Source organism: Diadema antillarum, unplaced genomic scaffold (genome assembly GCF_040938485.1).
Source record: "Diadema antillarum isolate AM-2024a unplaced genomic scaffold, OU_Dant_1.0 scf00000118, whole genome shotgun sequence".
NCBI lineage: Eukaryota > Metazoa > Echinodermata > Echinoidea > Diadematoida > Diadematidae > Diadema > Diadema antillarum.
This window is the reverse complement of record NW_027271007.1, coordinates 372973-390318: the sequence shown is the minus strand read 5'-3', so window position 1 is coordinate 390318 and position 17346 is coordinate 372973. Positions and strand designations below refer to the sequence as shown.

The 17346-nt window shown below is 42.5% G+C and overlaps 1 protein-coding gene across 1 annotated transcript in view; it reads left to right on the top strand.

Moving 5' to 3' along the window:
- The window catches only part of LOC139719984 (sushi repeat-containing protein SRPX-like), a 30613-nt gene that overhangs the window by 5633 nt on the left and 7634 nt on the right, over positions 1–17346 (top strand). Inside the window, exons 3-5 of the mRNA XM_071631361.1 lie at positions 5181–5301; positions 10457–10575; positions 12225–12413. Of these exons, the coding sequence (XP_071487462.1) occupies positions 5181–5301; positions 10457–10575; positions 12225–12413 (429 nt within the window). The remainder of the gene's footprint in view (positions 1–5180; positions 5302–10456; positions 10576–12224; positions 12414–17346) is intronic.

Below are 17346 nucleotides of genomic sequence, written 5' to 3'. Positions count from 1 at the left end.
TACTGAATTGATGATCTCTTCTGTAAACCATCAGTTATGTCTTGTAGATGATACCTCTGTAATCGTAGTCAAAATTCTTTTGAGCGATGAGACGAAAACCAACAAACAAAATGCCGTGTATCATCGGTCGAGATTCCACCATTTGGCGTCACCCGACCAACAATAAGTGGCAAATCAAATGGAATATTATGTTGTGGGACAGCAGACTGTGTTACGATTTTTAAATGTTTCGAGCAATTGTTTAAAAAAAAAAAAGAAAATGAGGCAAAGTTCAAGAAATTAGAAAAAAAACACGTAAATGCAGGCGATCATGTTGATAATCAAAGTAAGAGATTACACTCGGCCGTGCGGATGTATATGATTGCCTTATTTACATGTCTGATTTGTGTAAACTATGTTACAGTTAAATTTAAGTTCCCTTCCCTCCTTGATAAAAGTTGTGTTGGGTTTTCGCTATAGGCATTTATTAGAAAACGCTGTAAAAACGACAACAAATGCCTACTATACATCAAGAGATGACCTATACATACATGAAACAAAAATTCTGTACGTTCTGATATAATGCAACTGCTTGTTTGTTTGTTTGTTTGTTTGTTTGTTTGTTTGTTTGTTTGTTTTGAACTACCATGGTCTTTGTCGGGGGAAAGATGAAGAAAAGTAGTAGAGTGTATCACTCTCAAATCCGGATGATTGCGATAAGTGTGTATCCCCGCCCTTTCTATACAGGTAAGCTTGGTATACTATTATAAAAGCCTGCATGTGTCAAGCAGAAGAACTGATTCCGCGATCACTTTTAACCTTTCATAAAATTCACGTTTTAAGATAGTAACGATAGCTTTATAGGAGATAGGGAAGTTGGCGTCCCTGACTGTGGTTCTGAACATAAAAGGGGACTGAAAAATTCTTTTACAAATTAGCAGACATAATGCCGATCCTCCAGCACTGTTGCTCCATTCCGTCACTGATTCTACTATCAATGGCGAAAAAAGAATACTGGTTGCGTGATTATCCACCCCTTGATAGCAGGAAGTTTACCTTTCATTGTTTAAGGCTTTATTGATGCAGGGTTTACTCGGATACAAAGCGTGAACAGTGTCGTCCGCGTTCTTTCATTCGAAATTCCTCAGAATACAAAATTCAATGGGCAATTAGCGCTGCTACTTCGCAAAGCTGTTAGCCAAATTCTTTGCAGACTTGACCTCTCACATGTCAGCTATACACGCAATACACGACAAACAGCTATCATTACAAACATTCTGATTAAAAAAAATGAAGAAGCACACTTTTGAGTAGCGACACAGCTTTCTGTCCCTTTCTCAAATAGATCCTACTTCTAATAAATACACAGATGACAAGGGTGAGAATATCCTCCAAAGGGAACACGAGCTATTTGGGCATTAATAATGTTTGTCTTCCGATTTCTCTCCATGCCGTCACGGCCCAAACCATCATAAGAAATAGGGCAATAAGTTTTATTAACCAGGGAAATAATAGTACGCATTACATACATTTTGCGAATTATCACACGCATTGTCGACTTTATAAAAACGAGAATAATTGACAACTTAGGCCTTACTATATCTCCAGAGATGAACTTAAAACAGCAAGTCACATACCAGGGAACGAAAGTTATGATTATTTGAATGAAGTCATTAATGAGGCCAATTAATAACCGTTGTAAGAGTACAAACACGCATAAAGAGGTTTCAAGTTCGATATGTGAAAATTGTATTAGCTCATAGATAAAGTATCATAAATTTTGCGTGATCGTTCGTTGAAATTCAGTTTTCAGCGCGATTTGTGCGTCACATCAATCACCACTTCATGAAATGGAGTGCATGTATCACACGAAACTCGCTGGTCATGCAATCGATAGCCTCGGTCAGCTCACTATTATTGCGTAATTCTAAAGCCCTCGCCGCTTGGCCGCCGACGCCGCCGCGCGCACCATGCTTTGTTAAATGTTTTGTCTTTAATGGGGTCAAGAGCAATGCCTTATTAGCATACACCCTGGCAACGGAGGCGGAGTCTCGATCGGGCAAGAACAATAGGTGCGAAACGCAACGCAAAGGCGAGCGTTCGAAAAAAATGTAACCGAAAAAAATTGTCTCAGAAAAACTGTGATTTGGGACACTTGTACTCATTTTTACACGCTGAAATTTTCTGTACAAACAGATAAAACATCAAGGAATCAAAATCCGTCATAAAAAAATTTCGACCCGAGCAGTGCTTCCCCTTCATTTTCGGCTCATTACGGGAAAACTCCCCGTGCGACTTATGACTCATTTTGTCGGAGCGCCACACCTATAGTCTAGCTCTAGATCTACATCTAGACTAGTGGTAATACTAATAGTAGGTAGAGTCCACCCATTTTCCCCCCAATTTTTACTTGTCCATTCCTGAAAAAGTTACTGGTCAGTGTTCAACAGTGATTTTTCCTGGTCAGGGACCGTCGGACCAGTGCCAGTGTGCAGCGTTGGTGTAGATGTCATCTATGACAGTATGTGGTCTAGTGACTGATTGCTACTACCTAAACACTACGAGTATGACAGGTTAGGTGGCTTTCCTGTACAGTGCAGTGTTATAGTATACTTGTGAATTCAGCCCTAGTACCGTACTGTGTCTAGATATGTCTAACGTTAATTCGAGTGGAGTATCTAAGCACAGCGGTGGGGCTTTTTCCCCCTAAAACTTGTGAATGCGGCCCAACCAAATGGCGTTTACATAATTACGCGTGATTGATAGTGATACAGTGGCGCTGTCGATTTCCACAGCAGCCATACATAATCTTTTGTCCTTTCTTCTTTCCTTTTTTCCCTTTGTTCTTTCACCCTTTTTATTCTTGGAATCGAAGGACTTCCTAAGAAATGTCCATCGACTGATTTAATCAGGACTCTTGAGTCCTAGTACACATAACAGTAACACTGACTTAGCCCTGTATTGACTTTGTCTTTGGCCGAGATGGCGAGTCTAAACGTTAGTCTAAACGTAGTCGTTAGATCTGTCAGTGTCAGTGTCACCGGTTAGTGTATATGGTGCCATCTCTAACGTACGTTAACAAGTTGATGTGTTATCTACGAGTATATCAACTTCATCCTGTTGGACATCGCCGAAATATCATCCGTGACGTGTTAATTTCGTGTCACAAAGACAAAAGTCGCCAAGATCTAATAGCCTAGTAATAAAGTATTAGATGTCTAGATCTAAATGTAGTCTAGATCTAAGTAATATAAAATCTGTGTAACTTGTTTAAAAGTGAAAGGTCTAGACTTCACTTAGTCTATAATTAGACCAGACATTCATGAGGCAAAGGCCTATTTAGTAGATCTATTCTTTAGATCGAAAGTGGGCCCCAAACAATGTACAGCCCCTTATGCCGTAGCGCCCCTACCCCTATTAGCATGTACACAAATGCACAAATCCACAGGGGCCGCAAAGACTCATGGATTTTCAAGAGGGCGGGATCAGATCAGAAGACGACCCGAAGAAACAAACAGAGTGAATGGCATTGTAATATTGAGTGGGGAAGTTTTGCCGCAGTCTTCAGAAATAAAAAGGATTTTAAAAAGGAGGGTGTACCATTGGCCCTTTGGTCCCTCTCATGCGCAGTCGGATGGATTATAACACGAAAACACATGTTGTTGTTGAGTTGGTTTTTTTTTTCATTCATATTTCAGATATGTATCCATGAATATAGCGAAGAAATGTCCCAGGAAGTTGTGATTTTGAGCTGCATCAGGAGCTTGGGAATGTGTTCACTTAAAAAGTACATATTTACCAAACTTACAAAAATGTAATTCATTTTCCTTCAGTGCATCTGAAGATTTAAACGGTTATGACTTTTTTAAATACTGTACATGAACGTGCCACCTTTGGATAATAATAATGGATAGAGATATTCATCACTCTCGGAAATTAGATAATCGTACTGAAAAGGAGAGCGTATATTTACGAAAATAGATTGCGTATAATCTATGGCTTCTTTTTCTTTACAAAGTAGGAATCGCAACTTGAATATACTTCATGCAAGCTAGTCGGTTTAGCCAGGTTTATAACCATTTAACTTTTACATCGAGACTGACATGGCATCAGAGAGTGTATGAGTGGATCTCCAACCGCCGCCTATTAAATCGCCCGATTTTATCATAACACAGTAGTCATATTGACTTGAATACTGCCTTCTTTACCAGTACGAAGATTTATGTCATGATTACACCACCTTTCCAGAGGTATCAATAAACTGAAATCATACATGTCATATGTACGTACATAGCTTGGAGAGCCTAAATCGTTCTTTAAAATGGCCTACCGTCAACCACTGCATCCTGTCATTTTATGCACAGTAAGCACATGCCAGTTCCCGCCACCATTTAAATATGTAGGCTTACATCGTGACAGTAGTTACGTGCCACCTCGGGTCTGGCAGGTAGAACCGTTCACGCCGAAATTAAGGAGGTGCAAACATGGTGTTCAATTATTGCATAATAGGGCTGCTGTAAACAATCCATCGGGACTTCCCGGTGTGTTAATTTTAATTCCGAACAATTACACATTGTCAAAATTTCCCTCTATCGTTACAGTGATGATTCAGTTTTCCCAAACACTGATTTCCCACGTTATATGTATTTAATGCCAGTGACAAAGACAGGAACTCAAAACAAGTGAACAAAGCATTTTGCACTGAAAACCAAATAAATACCTAACTCTGGACCCAATTGAAGAGTAGATAGGAAGGGTTGCATTGTCAAACATTCACGTATTTGGATCTTGAATCATACATTTTTTAAAATTTTACTCATGTCAGATGACAGTTGTCGATCTATACATCTCACTATGATAGCATTACTCCTCTAGGTAGATCATTAGAAGGCAAAACGATCAATTGTAAAAAAATCCATCAATTACATACGTCTTGTTTTTCCCTACTTCTTTTATGCTTCTTGTTTATTTCTATGTTTGTTTCGTTTTTGATGATTATTTGTTTAATCTTTTTTTTTTTTGTCACTCCAAATTTTTCCCACCCAAACATTACAAATCTTTTCGCTGGTGGGAATGGAGTCCAATAGATTAAATGATAATTGCTAACTCAGAAATCTACATGTATCATGTAAAATCTAACTGAAAAGAGGGGCATTTTACTTAAATTCTTCGTTACTTGCATATTTTGCTTCTTTGACCAGACCGAGCAAGTCCAAAATTCAAGAACTGTACCGGAAACATCGGGAATCAGTACACCACACGCACCTGTGAAATTGTGACCTGGAGTGTACCAACTGCTGAGGACGAATTCATTTCTGTCAGGTTTGAAGACCACATTTGCGCATTCTCTTGTTTCCTTCTTCGGTCTTTATCCACTCTTTACGAATATTTTGATTACTGTTATCATCATTGTCAGCATTGTCTTTATCATTAGTATCTTCACTTCCATTATCTCTCTAGGACACCCTACCTGTCATAGCATACAGGTACATCAATTTTGCATAAGTTTTTTAAACTATCAAATATCTAAGGCCACGTTCAAGTTCAAGTTCAAGTTCAGGTTTATTTTTATACTTCCACTCTCTCAATGATGAGATTACAAAATGATTTGACAGTAAAACAAGAATACAAGATATACAATAATGTCTGTTGATTGAAGAAGAAAAGAAACAAACAAAACACAACATACTTGACACAATGTATGGTCATATCATCTGAGAATGCCACGAGTAAATATCAGAAATATGATGGGGCCTAAGCTATACGCTTGGGAAGCTGTAGGTTCCCTAATTCATATAGGCATGGAATGAACGTTGAACACACTTTGAACGCATTTTCATAACTTGGGGACATTTTGTCTTAAATTCACTAATTCACATGGCTTAGAGTGAGGAAGGGAGGAAGAGAAATTATGGGAATGATACTGACCCTTGTATCTACTATTTCCTAACCCCTCAACAAAATCTAAGGTGCAAAATATTGCTTTATAGGATACAAAGATGATCACATCAAGTTAGTCTCCGCCCTGTCTCAGGGGATCGCACAACCTACACTTTTGTCATTGTTATTCTTTCTTTTACGATTGGAAGACGATGTTGCCCTTGACAGACCCCTCCATCCGATTTGCTCCGTCAACAGGAATCTACAGTATATTGACACAATTGATATGATTGGAAAAACAGAATCGAATTTTAAGTGTTATGCCGAAGCATTATTATTATTCGACTATGCTGTGTGTATTTTCGCGTCAGAGGCGGATCCTGAAGGTGGCGCACCGGGCGCGCCCCCTTTATTATTTTTTTCCGTTCATAATAATAATAATAATGCATACAATTTCTATAGCGCCATTCTCCACTTTAATTAAATGCTCAAGGCGCTTTAAATCGAAGCAAAAAGACTGAAGATGCAAGTACAACACCGTAATAGAAGAAGATGAAGAAGCAGAAAAAAAAAAGAGCATGAAAGTCTGTCTTCAAAAGGGACTGGTCTTCAGAATGCACTGCTAAACAAATAGGATTTTAAATTGTTAAAACAAAAGAAACTAGAGAAGCACTCTGAGAGCGCAGACCTCCGCCAAGCATGCAGCCCATTTCCATCCGCACTGATCTTGTTCTTCCACAGAGATCAGTGATTTCCACCAAAGATAGTAGCAAGCGTCTTTGATTTCCACCCATACGTATACTGCATTGTGCAGTGCCGTATATAAAGAGAGTTTGGCCAACTCGGTTTTCGGCTTATGAGATTTGAAGCCTGTGATTGGTCAAAAGCTGATCCCATGATCTACAGGCGCCATGTCGTTACCAAAGTCAATTACTCGGGGCGAGCATAGCTCACACGCAGTGCCCATTGTTCATTTCGCGCAGCTACGCGCTAATATTGTTTGCCTTTAGGACGTCCCCAGTATTGGTCACGGTGCAGTGGGGATAATAATTGTCATTGCCGTTGCCTACTTTCTTGAAGTAGAAGGTATACACGAAATATATTTTGATATTATTATCTTACCGCGATAAACTGAAGATTCGTCATGCCTTCCTGCGCAGCATGGCGTTGCATGAAACGACCTGGCACAAGTGTAATGGCACACCGCTTTCCAACAGATCCAAAAGGAAGGAAAAAGTGGGAAATCGGAGTGCGACGAGAAAGCAGATCCAAAAGGAAGGAAAAAGTGGGAAATGAGAGTGCGGCCAGAAAACTGGTCATCGAGTAGCAACTTGTGTCTGTTCCAGGCGAGATTCATTTTACAGGTCAAAAGGATCCATGTCAGGAAAATGTTGAAATTCTACTAGGCCCCTATCTACAAGTGTGATCTATTGTTGAAATATTATTGCACAGTTCCTCCATACCTTGGGGATTACCCAATGCATTAAAAAAAAAGTATTTGCATGCCACCATCACTCCACAATGACACGTACGGAAAGATTTTGGCTATAATGGTCAAAGGTCAAGTGAAATACTAACATGACAGGATTTTCCCCATATTTTTAAAATGACCGCTCAAAGTATTTGAATTGTTATAAAAATAGATTAGTCAAGTGAAAATGCTCAAATTCCTTAATACTTGCTCAGTCTACGAGTCTTTAACAATAAAAGTCCATCCATTCACACCTAGTTTAAGGAATTAAACACTCGACGCATTAAATTTTGTGACAAACCCGCCATTTTTTTTTTCTACCAAGTATGTGAAACTGTCGTGTAACATTGGAAAGACGTACTCCAGACCTGTTAAGAGTATAGGACATTTTCATTTGTTTTGGGTTTTTTTTTACTTACTTAATATCTATTCAATGATCATGGCAATATAGTTCTAATTTGGTGCGGATGCCACCGAGGATATCCCTCATAACGTAATCCAGGTACTGTCTTGTGCTTAGTTCAATTTCAGATCTTTCTCTTTAAATTATGTTTAAACAATTTGAGATGATTTTACATACCTTAATACGTCCTTATCGATGACGTTGTCATGTTGTACATTGTACATAGGTGTATTCCTTTTGAATTACTAGTAGGCCTTCATGCCAGTTTTATACATAGGAGTAAATAGGATGGTAATTGATGGTTATGTACGTGCGAATCATTAACAATTGTGGAATTCGTCTATCGTCTGTGCACAGCTAGAATTGTAAATTTATATATCATTTTGTTATACAGCAATCTTGTTACCTGGACAACTTGCTTAATATATAATGTATAGCATACAGTCTGGTGACAGTTAATGACACGGCTCACTGTAACTTCTTTTTTTACTGCAATTTATCATAATATTCCTATAAAGGAATTATGCCTATTATTTATCATGTTTATGTACCACTGTGTTTGTGTCTACTTGAATGTGTAAGAATGATTGCCATGATAGTTGGCTTTGTTCAACATGGTTGGAATGAAAGAATGTCCTTCCCCCAACCTACCCCCTTTCTCTCTCTCCCTCTCTGAGAAAAAAAAAAGGTCAAGCATTGCAGACAGGATGTCCCTTGCGCCTTTGGGACGCCTGCGCGTACACGCTAGTCCCCCAAGCGCCAGACTCTCTTTATATACGGCACTGGCATTAGCCGGGTTCACACGTACACCAATTAGCGGGATACAAATCTCGAGATTTGCATCGCGATCGTCATCCCGAGTTGCACGTGTGGACAGAAAAAAACCCGAAAATTAGCGGGATAAGCATCGCGATGCTAATCCCAAGAAATCTTGCGCTGGTTCGTCAATTAGCGGGATAATTGGCCCCGCGCTGGTACGTGTGAACGGTCGGGATTAGAATCTCGAATTTTTATATACCATCATGCAATGCGCACATCACAACAGCGAGACCTCTGCGAAGAGGTCCTTCCCCTCTTTGGAGCACAATAACAACAGCGCGCGAACCACACCACTGACGCGTAAAAGACAATGGACAAAGGTAAGTGCGCGCAGGCAGTGATAGAGAAGGGCGCTGTGTGACCCAGTTTGCAGGCTTTGCTGTTATCTCTATCGGCAATTAGCGGGATAATTCGGTACGTGTGGACGCTCGCCAAATTAGCGGGATACCGATCGCGATCGCTATCCCGCTAATTTGGTACGTGTGGACGCTCGCAAAAAAACTCGGGATGTGCATCGCGATCGTCATCCCGCTATTTTGTACGTGTGAACCCGGCTATTGTGTGCTGAAAGCCGCCCAATTTCCCAATATAGCAGCCTTTGTTACGTCATAAACCCTCAGCTGCACCGCGCGCCTCGCCCTGGCAGAAACTAGAGCACGCACTTTAGTGCGCGCATGCAAACCTCAAATACGCGCAACCTTAACTCCCAAGTTCATTGACCCTACCTGCCAAATTATCAAAAATCCTTCATAAATTCCCAAAAAATTCTTGGATCACTGCCAAAAGTTAATCGATTGTTACTTGTGTCATTCTCAACCTTTCCTGCAAGTTTCATCTCAATCCATTAACTACTTTTTGAGTTATTTTGCACACGGACAAACGAACGAACGAAAGAACAATCCAACCAACTAAACTAGAGAAGCACTCTGAGCGCAGACCTCCGCAAAGCATGCAGCCCATTTCCACCCGCACTGGGCCCTGTTGCATAAAACCCTTACCGCTGGACTTACCGCTGCTTTCTAGCGGTAAGTCTTCAAATTAGCGGTAAATTGTATAATCCTTGATGCTGATTGGCTGTGACGCCTAATTTTGACGGTAGTTACCATTGAAATTCAACGGTAAGTTTTATGCAACGGGCCCCTGATCTTGTTCTTCCACAGAGATCAGCGATATCCACCCACACGTACTGCATTGTGTGCTGAAAGCCGCCCGATTTCCCAATATAAAAGCCTTTGTTACGTCATAAACCCTCAGCTGCACAGCGCGCCTCGCCCTAGCAGAAACCAATAGAGCACGCGCTTTAGTGCGCGCATGCAAACCTCAAATACGCACAGCATGAACTCCCAAGTTCATTGACCCTACCTGCCAAAATATCAAAAATCCTTCATAAGTTCCCCAAAAATTCTCGGATCGATCACTACCAAAAGTTAATCGTTTGTTACTTGTGTCATTCTCAACCTTACCTGCAAGTTTAATTTCAATCCGTTAACTACTTTTTGAGTTATTTTGCACACGGACAAACGAACGAACGAACTAACAAACAAACAAACCAACGGTAACGAAAACATAACCTCCCCCTTGGCGGAGGTAACAAACCAACGGTAACGAAAACATAACCTCCCCCCTTGGCGGAGGTAATAAAAAGAAAGAAATGGGGGAGGGGAAGGTTCGAGTGTGCACTTTTATTTCGTAAAGGCGCCTCTTACAGAATTCCTGGATCCGCCCCTGCGTGTAACAGCAAAGCTGCTGAGACAATGTCAACTGAGAATCATTGTTGAAAGGTTATTGTCATTTTCACGCTTCGCTGACTATCATCATGATCATACTAGTATCATGTTTGTTTCTTTGTTTGTGTTTTTTTTTCCCGAAAACCGAACACTAATCTTGTTTTATAACTTCAACAGTCGAGTGTCGGGGGAAAGTCCCGGTTCTACATTTCCCGAGGGCTCCCACGAAGTTCAGTATCGTGCTACGGATAATGAAGGCAACTACGCAAACTGTACTATTCGTTTTAAGGTGGTCGGTAAGTGTGATAACTGCTTCCATTACATGTCATTGTTTGTTTGTTTGTGACAATGATGGCATTTCAATGAATAAAAAGACACCCTATTCTGTTTCTTCAAACATACAAAGGGGGAACAAAGGGGAGTTGAAAAGAGTTAAATCCGCATCTGCACGTGGGACCAAAACCTAAAGTAAAATTAAAACAGTCAGTCTACATACGAAGAATTTCGTTAGGGTGTTTCACCTTATAAATTTGAAGTATAAAATTTCTGTATTGTTTATGGGATCTTTAGACTTGGATGAGATTACATCCGCGTGTATACGAACATGACGTGGGGTCCCCAGGGATAAAAGCTGAATTTACGAATATTATTAAAAACTACCACCTTAACGGTATTAGCCCACATTTGCAAACCCACGAAAATCAAAACTGCATAAAATAGGTCCAATATGACTTCAAGTACAAGTTATAACAGTAACATACCTCACATGTTGCTCTTTGTCTATACCATTCGATAAAAGAGAGAAAATCATCGTTTTAAAATCAATTTTCAAACCGGGTCAACCCGACCCAAAATCGAATTACGAGCGCAGGCTAGCTACGTACATGTAACTTACACATGTATCGCATGCATGTAGTACGTGCGTGGACCGGAGCTAGCGAGCGTTATACGCATGCATACGGTGCATTTTCTTTTATTTTTATGAAAGTAATGGACTAATTGGAACGAAATTTTGCACAGGTGTTACTACAATCATACCCAAACTCCATGCTAACTATGAGACCAATTGCTGCAGGTTTACAAATGTGGGCTAATACCTTTAATTTCGAAGGTTCAGCTGTGGACATCACAGCCGTTGGTCATGCCGTGATATTTTCTAGCCTTTTCTGCGGATTGCGAATAGTCTTTCGCCAGGGACCATATCCATGTCTGACAGGAGGGTGTTATGTTATCATGTTTTTGTTTGTTTGCTTTTTGCCGTCTATGAATCCAGTCAAGGCCATGGTTGCTCCGTCTCTCTTTTGTCCGCACGTGTTCCAAAAAATCGCAACCTCCAAAACACGGTTGGAGTTGATTTATATCCACACGGTCGTTTCGTCGCTTAATTACAATCGTGTTTTAAATTAAAGGCATAATTTAGCATATGCATATGAAACAAAATCCCAGCATTAGTACTTTAAATTAGTTCTAAAATGTGAGTTAGGGATAGAAAAAACCACTGTGAAAATTGGAATCAGTAAAATCGATGTTAAGTATTGTTAAATATACAAAATGTGAGCAATAGTAATAATAAAATTTTTTAGACTAAACCGTCTACAGTTACGGTTTATTTAAATAAATACTGACATCTTATATTTTAGGCTATATCGTGAAAATTTTATATGAGAGGATGTTTTGTGGTACAACAGACCTACAATATACATATATGCATGAAAGGCGATATCTTGAACATTTTTTTTTTTTTTATCACTGCTTCCAAGGGTAAACTGGACCTTAAGCAATCTCGGTACATGTGAATGCTCGTATGACATGTTTACCTATTTCTGGATGTTTTCCCCGTCTAATGCCCTGTCTCCAACATCCTGTTTTCTTTCGAGTCACTTTTATGTTCTTTTGTTTGTGTTTGTGTTTGTGTTTGTGTGTTTGTTTGTTATTTCCGCGATAGTGATTCGTTGTCCATCTCTGTCGGCACCATATAATGGACACGTGGCGTGCTCCGACATCAATAATGTGGATTCAACTTGTACGTACATGTGCTTCACCGGTCATCAGCTCCATAACGGATCATCATCTAGGACCTGTCGGCGGACGAATAACACGGCCAGTTGGACAGGAACAACGCCCGCCTGCTCAGGTGAGAATGGGAGGCACTATTGCGTACTCCAAGGTCAATGTTCCCTGAACACAAAATGCCCAAAGTCCAACAATCAAGGATATGAAAGTGTCTTCTGAATATTACAAGAAACCAAAACCCAAAGAGAAATGTGGATTGAGTGAAAGAAGCAACATTAGTAGAACACATCAGTGAAATTTGAGGAAAATCGGATAATTTAACCGATGCAAAAGTACTGAATTTTTAAAGTTTTGGTCTTGGAACTTCTGGATGAGGAGACTACTAGAGGTTATGACGTTGTATGGACAACAATATAAAGAACATATAAAGGGAATTCCACAAAATTTCACTTTTCTAGCATAATGAAAGAGCACTTGACTTACCGCCTTTCAGATAGCAGGGGAAGTAATTGCTACCCTTAACATACCAGTTAGAGACGACTTTGACATTAGAAAATGCATGTGATCTGATGCTGAATATCTCTGCAAAAAGATTTTATCTAAAGCAATTTTTTCAGCAAAATGTAACTGTATCAGAAATTATCTTACTTTTCATGCATAGATACGAATAGGTCTTATTCTTCAGTCCATTACTTAATATACACTGTGGGTCACAAAACTGCAATTTTTTTTTTTCACAGCATTATTATATTGAAATCAGCAATGACATTTATTGTGCACATTACCACTAAACTTTATCATTCTATTACGGACATTCAACGTTGTTTTTCAAGCCATTGTCAGTATCTCTAACATAAAGAAATAATGTAACAAAAAATCCGTTAAATCAGGACAATGACATGTCTTCTGTATTCCTCATTTCTCGGATGAAACTTAAATGCGATTTGGTGGTGTTGTTGATTGAACTCACATGGATCTTCGAAGGAAGCCTTGAAGGGGTTTTATAATTAACACGTTTGTCTTTCTGCTTTGGAATATGTTTAAAATTTAACCCTTTGGATATTCCCTTCGCTGCCTTGCATAAAGACTAAGCGCACCGCGTTTACAACAGAACACCTGTGGACATACAGACGACAGTGCTCTTTTTTTTGTATAGCGGTTTAGTTTCGATTCAGAAGTATAGGGATTTAAAAACGAGACCAAATTGGTTAAAAATTCATTTATTATGACTAAGCTACTCATTTGGAAATGCTATCATAGCTTGATAAGCATATCTATATCCGACAAACAAAATGACACCAAAAGGTTTTGCCACCTCGGGTGGTACCTGTAGTATATTATGTAATCAGGCTAGACTCGGACCAGACAGGGTGTCTGAGCTCTGTCGGCCAGAGGGCTTAATATCACATCACTCGTATATCGGAGGGATTAAAGAGACAGGTGTCCTCACATCATGGTGGACCACCATACTGGTAGTAGCAATGTACCGACGTATTTATGACCAGGCAGTCCAGTGTTTTGGTCAGTCTGTCTCGAGCGTTGGCTGAATGCAGCTCTTCCAATAAAGTCAATCTCTCTCTTAACTCCGAGTGTGTCGATCGTGTTCTATTTGATTGTGCTCATAGCAGGTCACTTCACTGGCGACGAGGATATTTTTCGAATGCACCTATACATGTACTGTATAGGATGGCTCTCATCGGGAAAATTGAGGAGTTTCTGGAGGGGAGAGAGGAATGGTCGCAGTACGTCGAACGGCTGGACCTCTATTTTAAAGCCAATGACATTACATCTGAGGGAAAAAAGCAGGCGACACTGCTCACAGTCATTGGGCCTTCGTCATACAAATTGCTACGGAACCTGGTGGCCCCAACCAAGCCCTCTGCCATGAAGTATGACGATCTCGTGGCAGCGATGAACGCACATCATTGCCCGATTCCAAGCGAAATAGTGCAAAGATGTAAATTCAACAGCCGGTTTCGCATGGATAATGAAACGATAGCGGGCTACATGGCATCACTTCGTTCTCTAGCAGAGTTTTGCAATTTCGGGACGTCGCTTGATGTAATGCTACGTGATCGCCTGGTTTGCGGCGTGCGGGATGACCGCATCCAACGTCGGCTTCTTGCGGAGAAGAGCTTAAATCTCGGGAAGGCGGTGGAAATCGCCACCAGCATCGAAATGGCTGCCAATAATGTTCGGGACCTCCAGACGGCGCAAGCTCCAAGGGAGGAAGTACACCAAATGGCTTCCTCGCCTCAGCCGAAACAAGCCAGGGCCAGAACGTGCTTCCGGTGTGGAAAGGGCGGACACACATCTGACAAGTGCAGGTTCAAGGACAGCAATTGCCATCATTGCCAAAAAAGGGGACACATTAGCAGCGTGTGTCTAAGCAAAAGACGCGGAATACCGCCCAAGAGCAGTGGCCAGGTGAAAGCGTTAAAAGCGGACGACGATGACGCCGGCACGGAATCGGCGGACGAGAGTTCAGCTCCACCACCAGCGGAGTACGGCAATCTCAGGCTGTATCGAGTGGACGGCAAGTCAAATGTGCCCCCACTGAAAGTAAAAGTCAATATCGACAGCCAAGAGGTCGGAATGGAAATCAACACCGGTGCATCTATTTCGCTCATGTCGGAGACGACATTCCGGACATATTGGCCTAAACGACGACTAAGCCCAACAACTATGAAGCTGCGGACTTATACCAACCACGAATTGGAAGTCGTGGGCATGGTCGAGGTGCACGTCGCTCACAATGGCCAGGTGAAAACGCTCCCGCTCATCGTGGTCAAAGAAGATGGTCCCAGCCTCCTTGGTAGAAGTTGGCTGCATGAGCTGAGGCTGGATTGGGCAAGTGTGCATAACATGAACGCCGCAGCCACAACCGACGTCAACGACATCCTGCAACGTCACGACGCGGTATTTCGTGAGGAATTGGGCAAGTTCACAAGTCTGCAAGCCACGCTTCACGTGAACAAGGATGCAGCGCCCCGCTTTTGCAAAGCACGGGTGGTGCCGTATGCGATGCGGGACCTGGTGGAGAAGGAGTTGGAGAAATTGCAGCACGATGGGGTAATCGAACCAGTCCAGTTTTCGGAATGGGCGGCACCCATAGTGCCCGTGATGAAAGCTGATAAGCAGTCAGTTCGTATCTGTGGTGACTTTAAAATGACAGTCAATCGCGTAGCGAAATTAGACAAGTACCCACTCCCGAGAATTGAGGACCTGTTCGCATCACTTGCAGGGGGACAAAAGTTCTCGAAGCTGGATTTGTCCCAAGCGTATCAGCAGATCGAGCTCGACGATGACTCACGCCAGTACGTAGTGATCAACACACATAAGGGGCTATATCGCTACAACAGGCTCCCGTTTGGGGTGTCGTCCGCCCCAGCCATATTTCAACGGGTAATGGAGAATTTGCTACGCGATATTCCCCACGTCACGGTATACCTCGATGACATCCTCATCACCGGGGTCAATGACCACGACCATCTTTCGACAATCGACATGGTGCTCGGGCGGCTGGAGGAGTCTGGGCTGCGCTTGAAGCGAAGCAAGTGCAAGTTCATGCAGCCGTCGGTTGAGTATTTGGGTCACACCATCGACGAGCAAGGCCTGCATCCGACTTCGGGTAAAGTTACAGCGATCACGAATGCCCCTGCACCCCGCAACGTCACTGAACTGCGAGCCTATCTGGGGCTGCTCACATACTACGGCAAATTTCTCCCGAATTTGTCGACCACGCTAGCACCTGTGTACGCCCTCCTCAAGAAAGGGACACCGTGGAAATGGAGCTCAGCTCAGCAAACGGCATTCGACTCGTCCAAGAAGCTGCTGTTATCATCACAAGTTTTGGTACATTATGATCCAACCCGAGAGCTGGTCGTGTCCTGTGATGCCTCGCAATACGGCGCGGTGATCGCGCATCGCATGGAAGACGGGTCAGAAAAGCCGATTGCGTTCGCCTCGCGAACACTTGCGGAAGCCGAGAAGAAATATTCGCAAATCGAGAAGGAAGGTTTAGCTTGTGTGTTTGGGGTAACACGCTTCCATTCTTACCTGCATGGGCGCCACTTCACGCTCGTCACCGATCACAAGCCCCTCCTCGGCCTGTTCAACGAGGACCGCCCTATCCCTGCTCAAGCATCAGCTCGCATTCAGCGTTGGGCCCTCACTCTCGCGAGCTATGAGTATACACTCCGTTTCAAACCGACAGGATTACACGCTAATGCCGATGCTCTCAGTCGTCTACCACTCGCCGATGTGCCGCCCACGGTGCCGTTGCCGGCGGAAACAGTGCTCCTCCTCGACACGCTTGAATCATCGCCCATCACTACAGCCGACATTCGGAAGTGGACGCGCCGTGACCCGGTCTTGTCTCGCGTGTTAACCTACGTAGAGCGCGGTTGGCCTGAGCAGCGAGAGGACGTCGATGTCGACATGAAGCCGTATCATGTGCGCCGCGATGAGCTATCAATGCTAGATGAGTGTGTGCTCTGGGGAAATCGGGTGATCGTTCCTAGGCAGGGAAGGAAGCAAGTGTTGGAGACGCTCCACGCGGGACATCCAGGCGTGTTTCGGATGAAAAGTTTCGCGAGAGCGTTTGTGTGGTGGCCAAAAATGGATCACGACATCGAAAGTACATCGAAATCGTGTAGCAATTGCCAGGAAAATCAGACAATGCCGGCACCCACACCGCTTCATCCATGACAGTGGCCAAATCGTCCATGGTCACGCCTGCACATTGACCACGCTGGGCCGTTCATGGGGAAATATTTCCTCATCGTGGTCGATGCGTACTCCAAATGGCTTGAAGTGATCCCAGTTGGTTCGACGACGACAGCGTCGACAATAGCGAAGTTACGGCTACTTTTCGCAACGCACGGATTGCCAGATAAAGTAGTCTCCGACAATGGTCCCGCCTTCGCTAGCGCGGAGTTCAGCGTCTTCTTGAAGAAAAATGGAATCGCACACGCGAAGTCGGCCCCATATCACCCAGCGTCTAACGGCCTAGCAGAACGTGCCGTTCGCACATTCAAAGACGCGATGAAGCG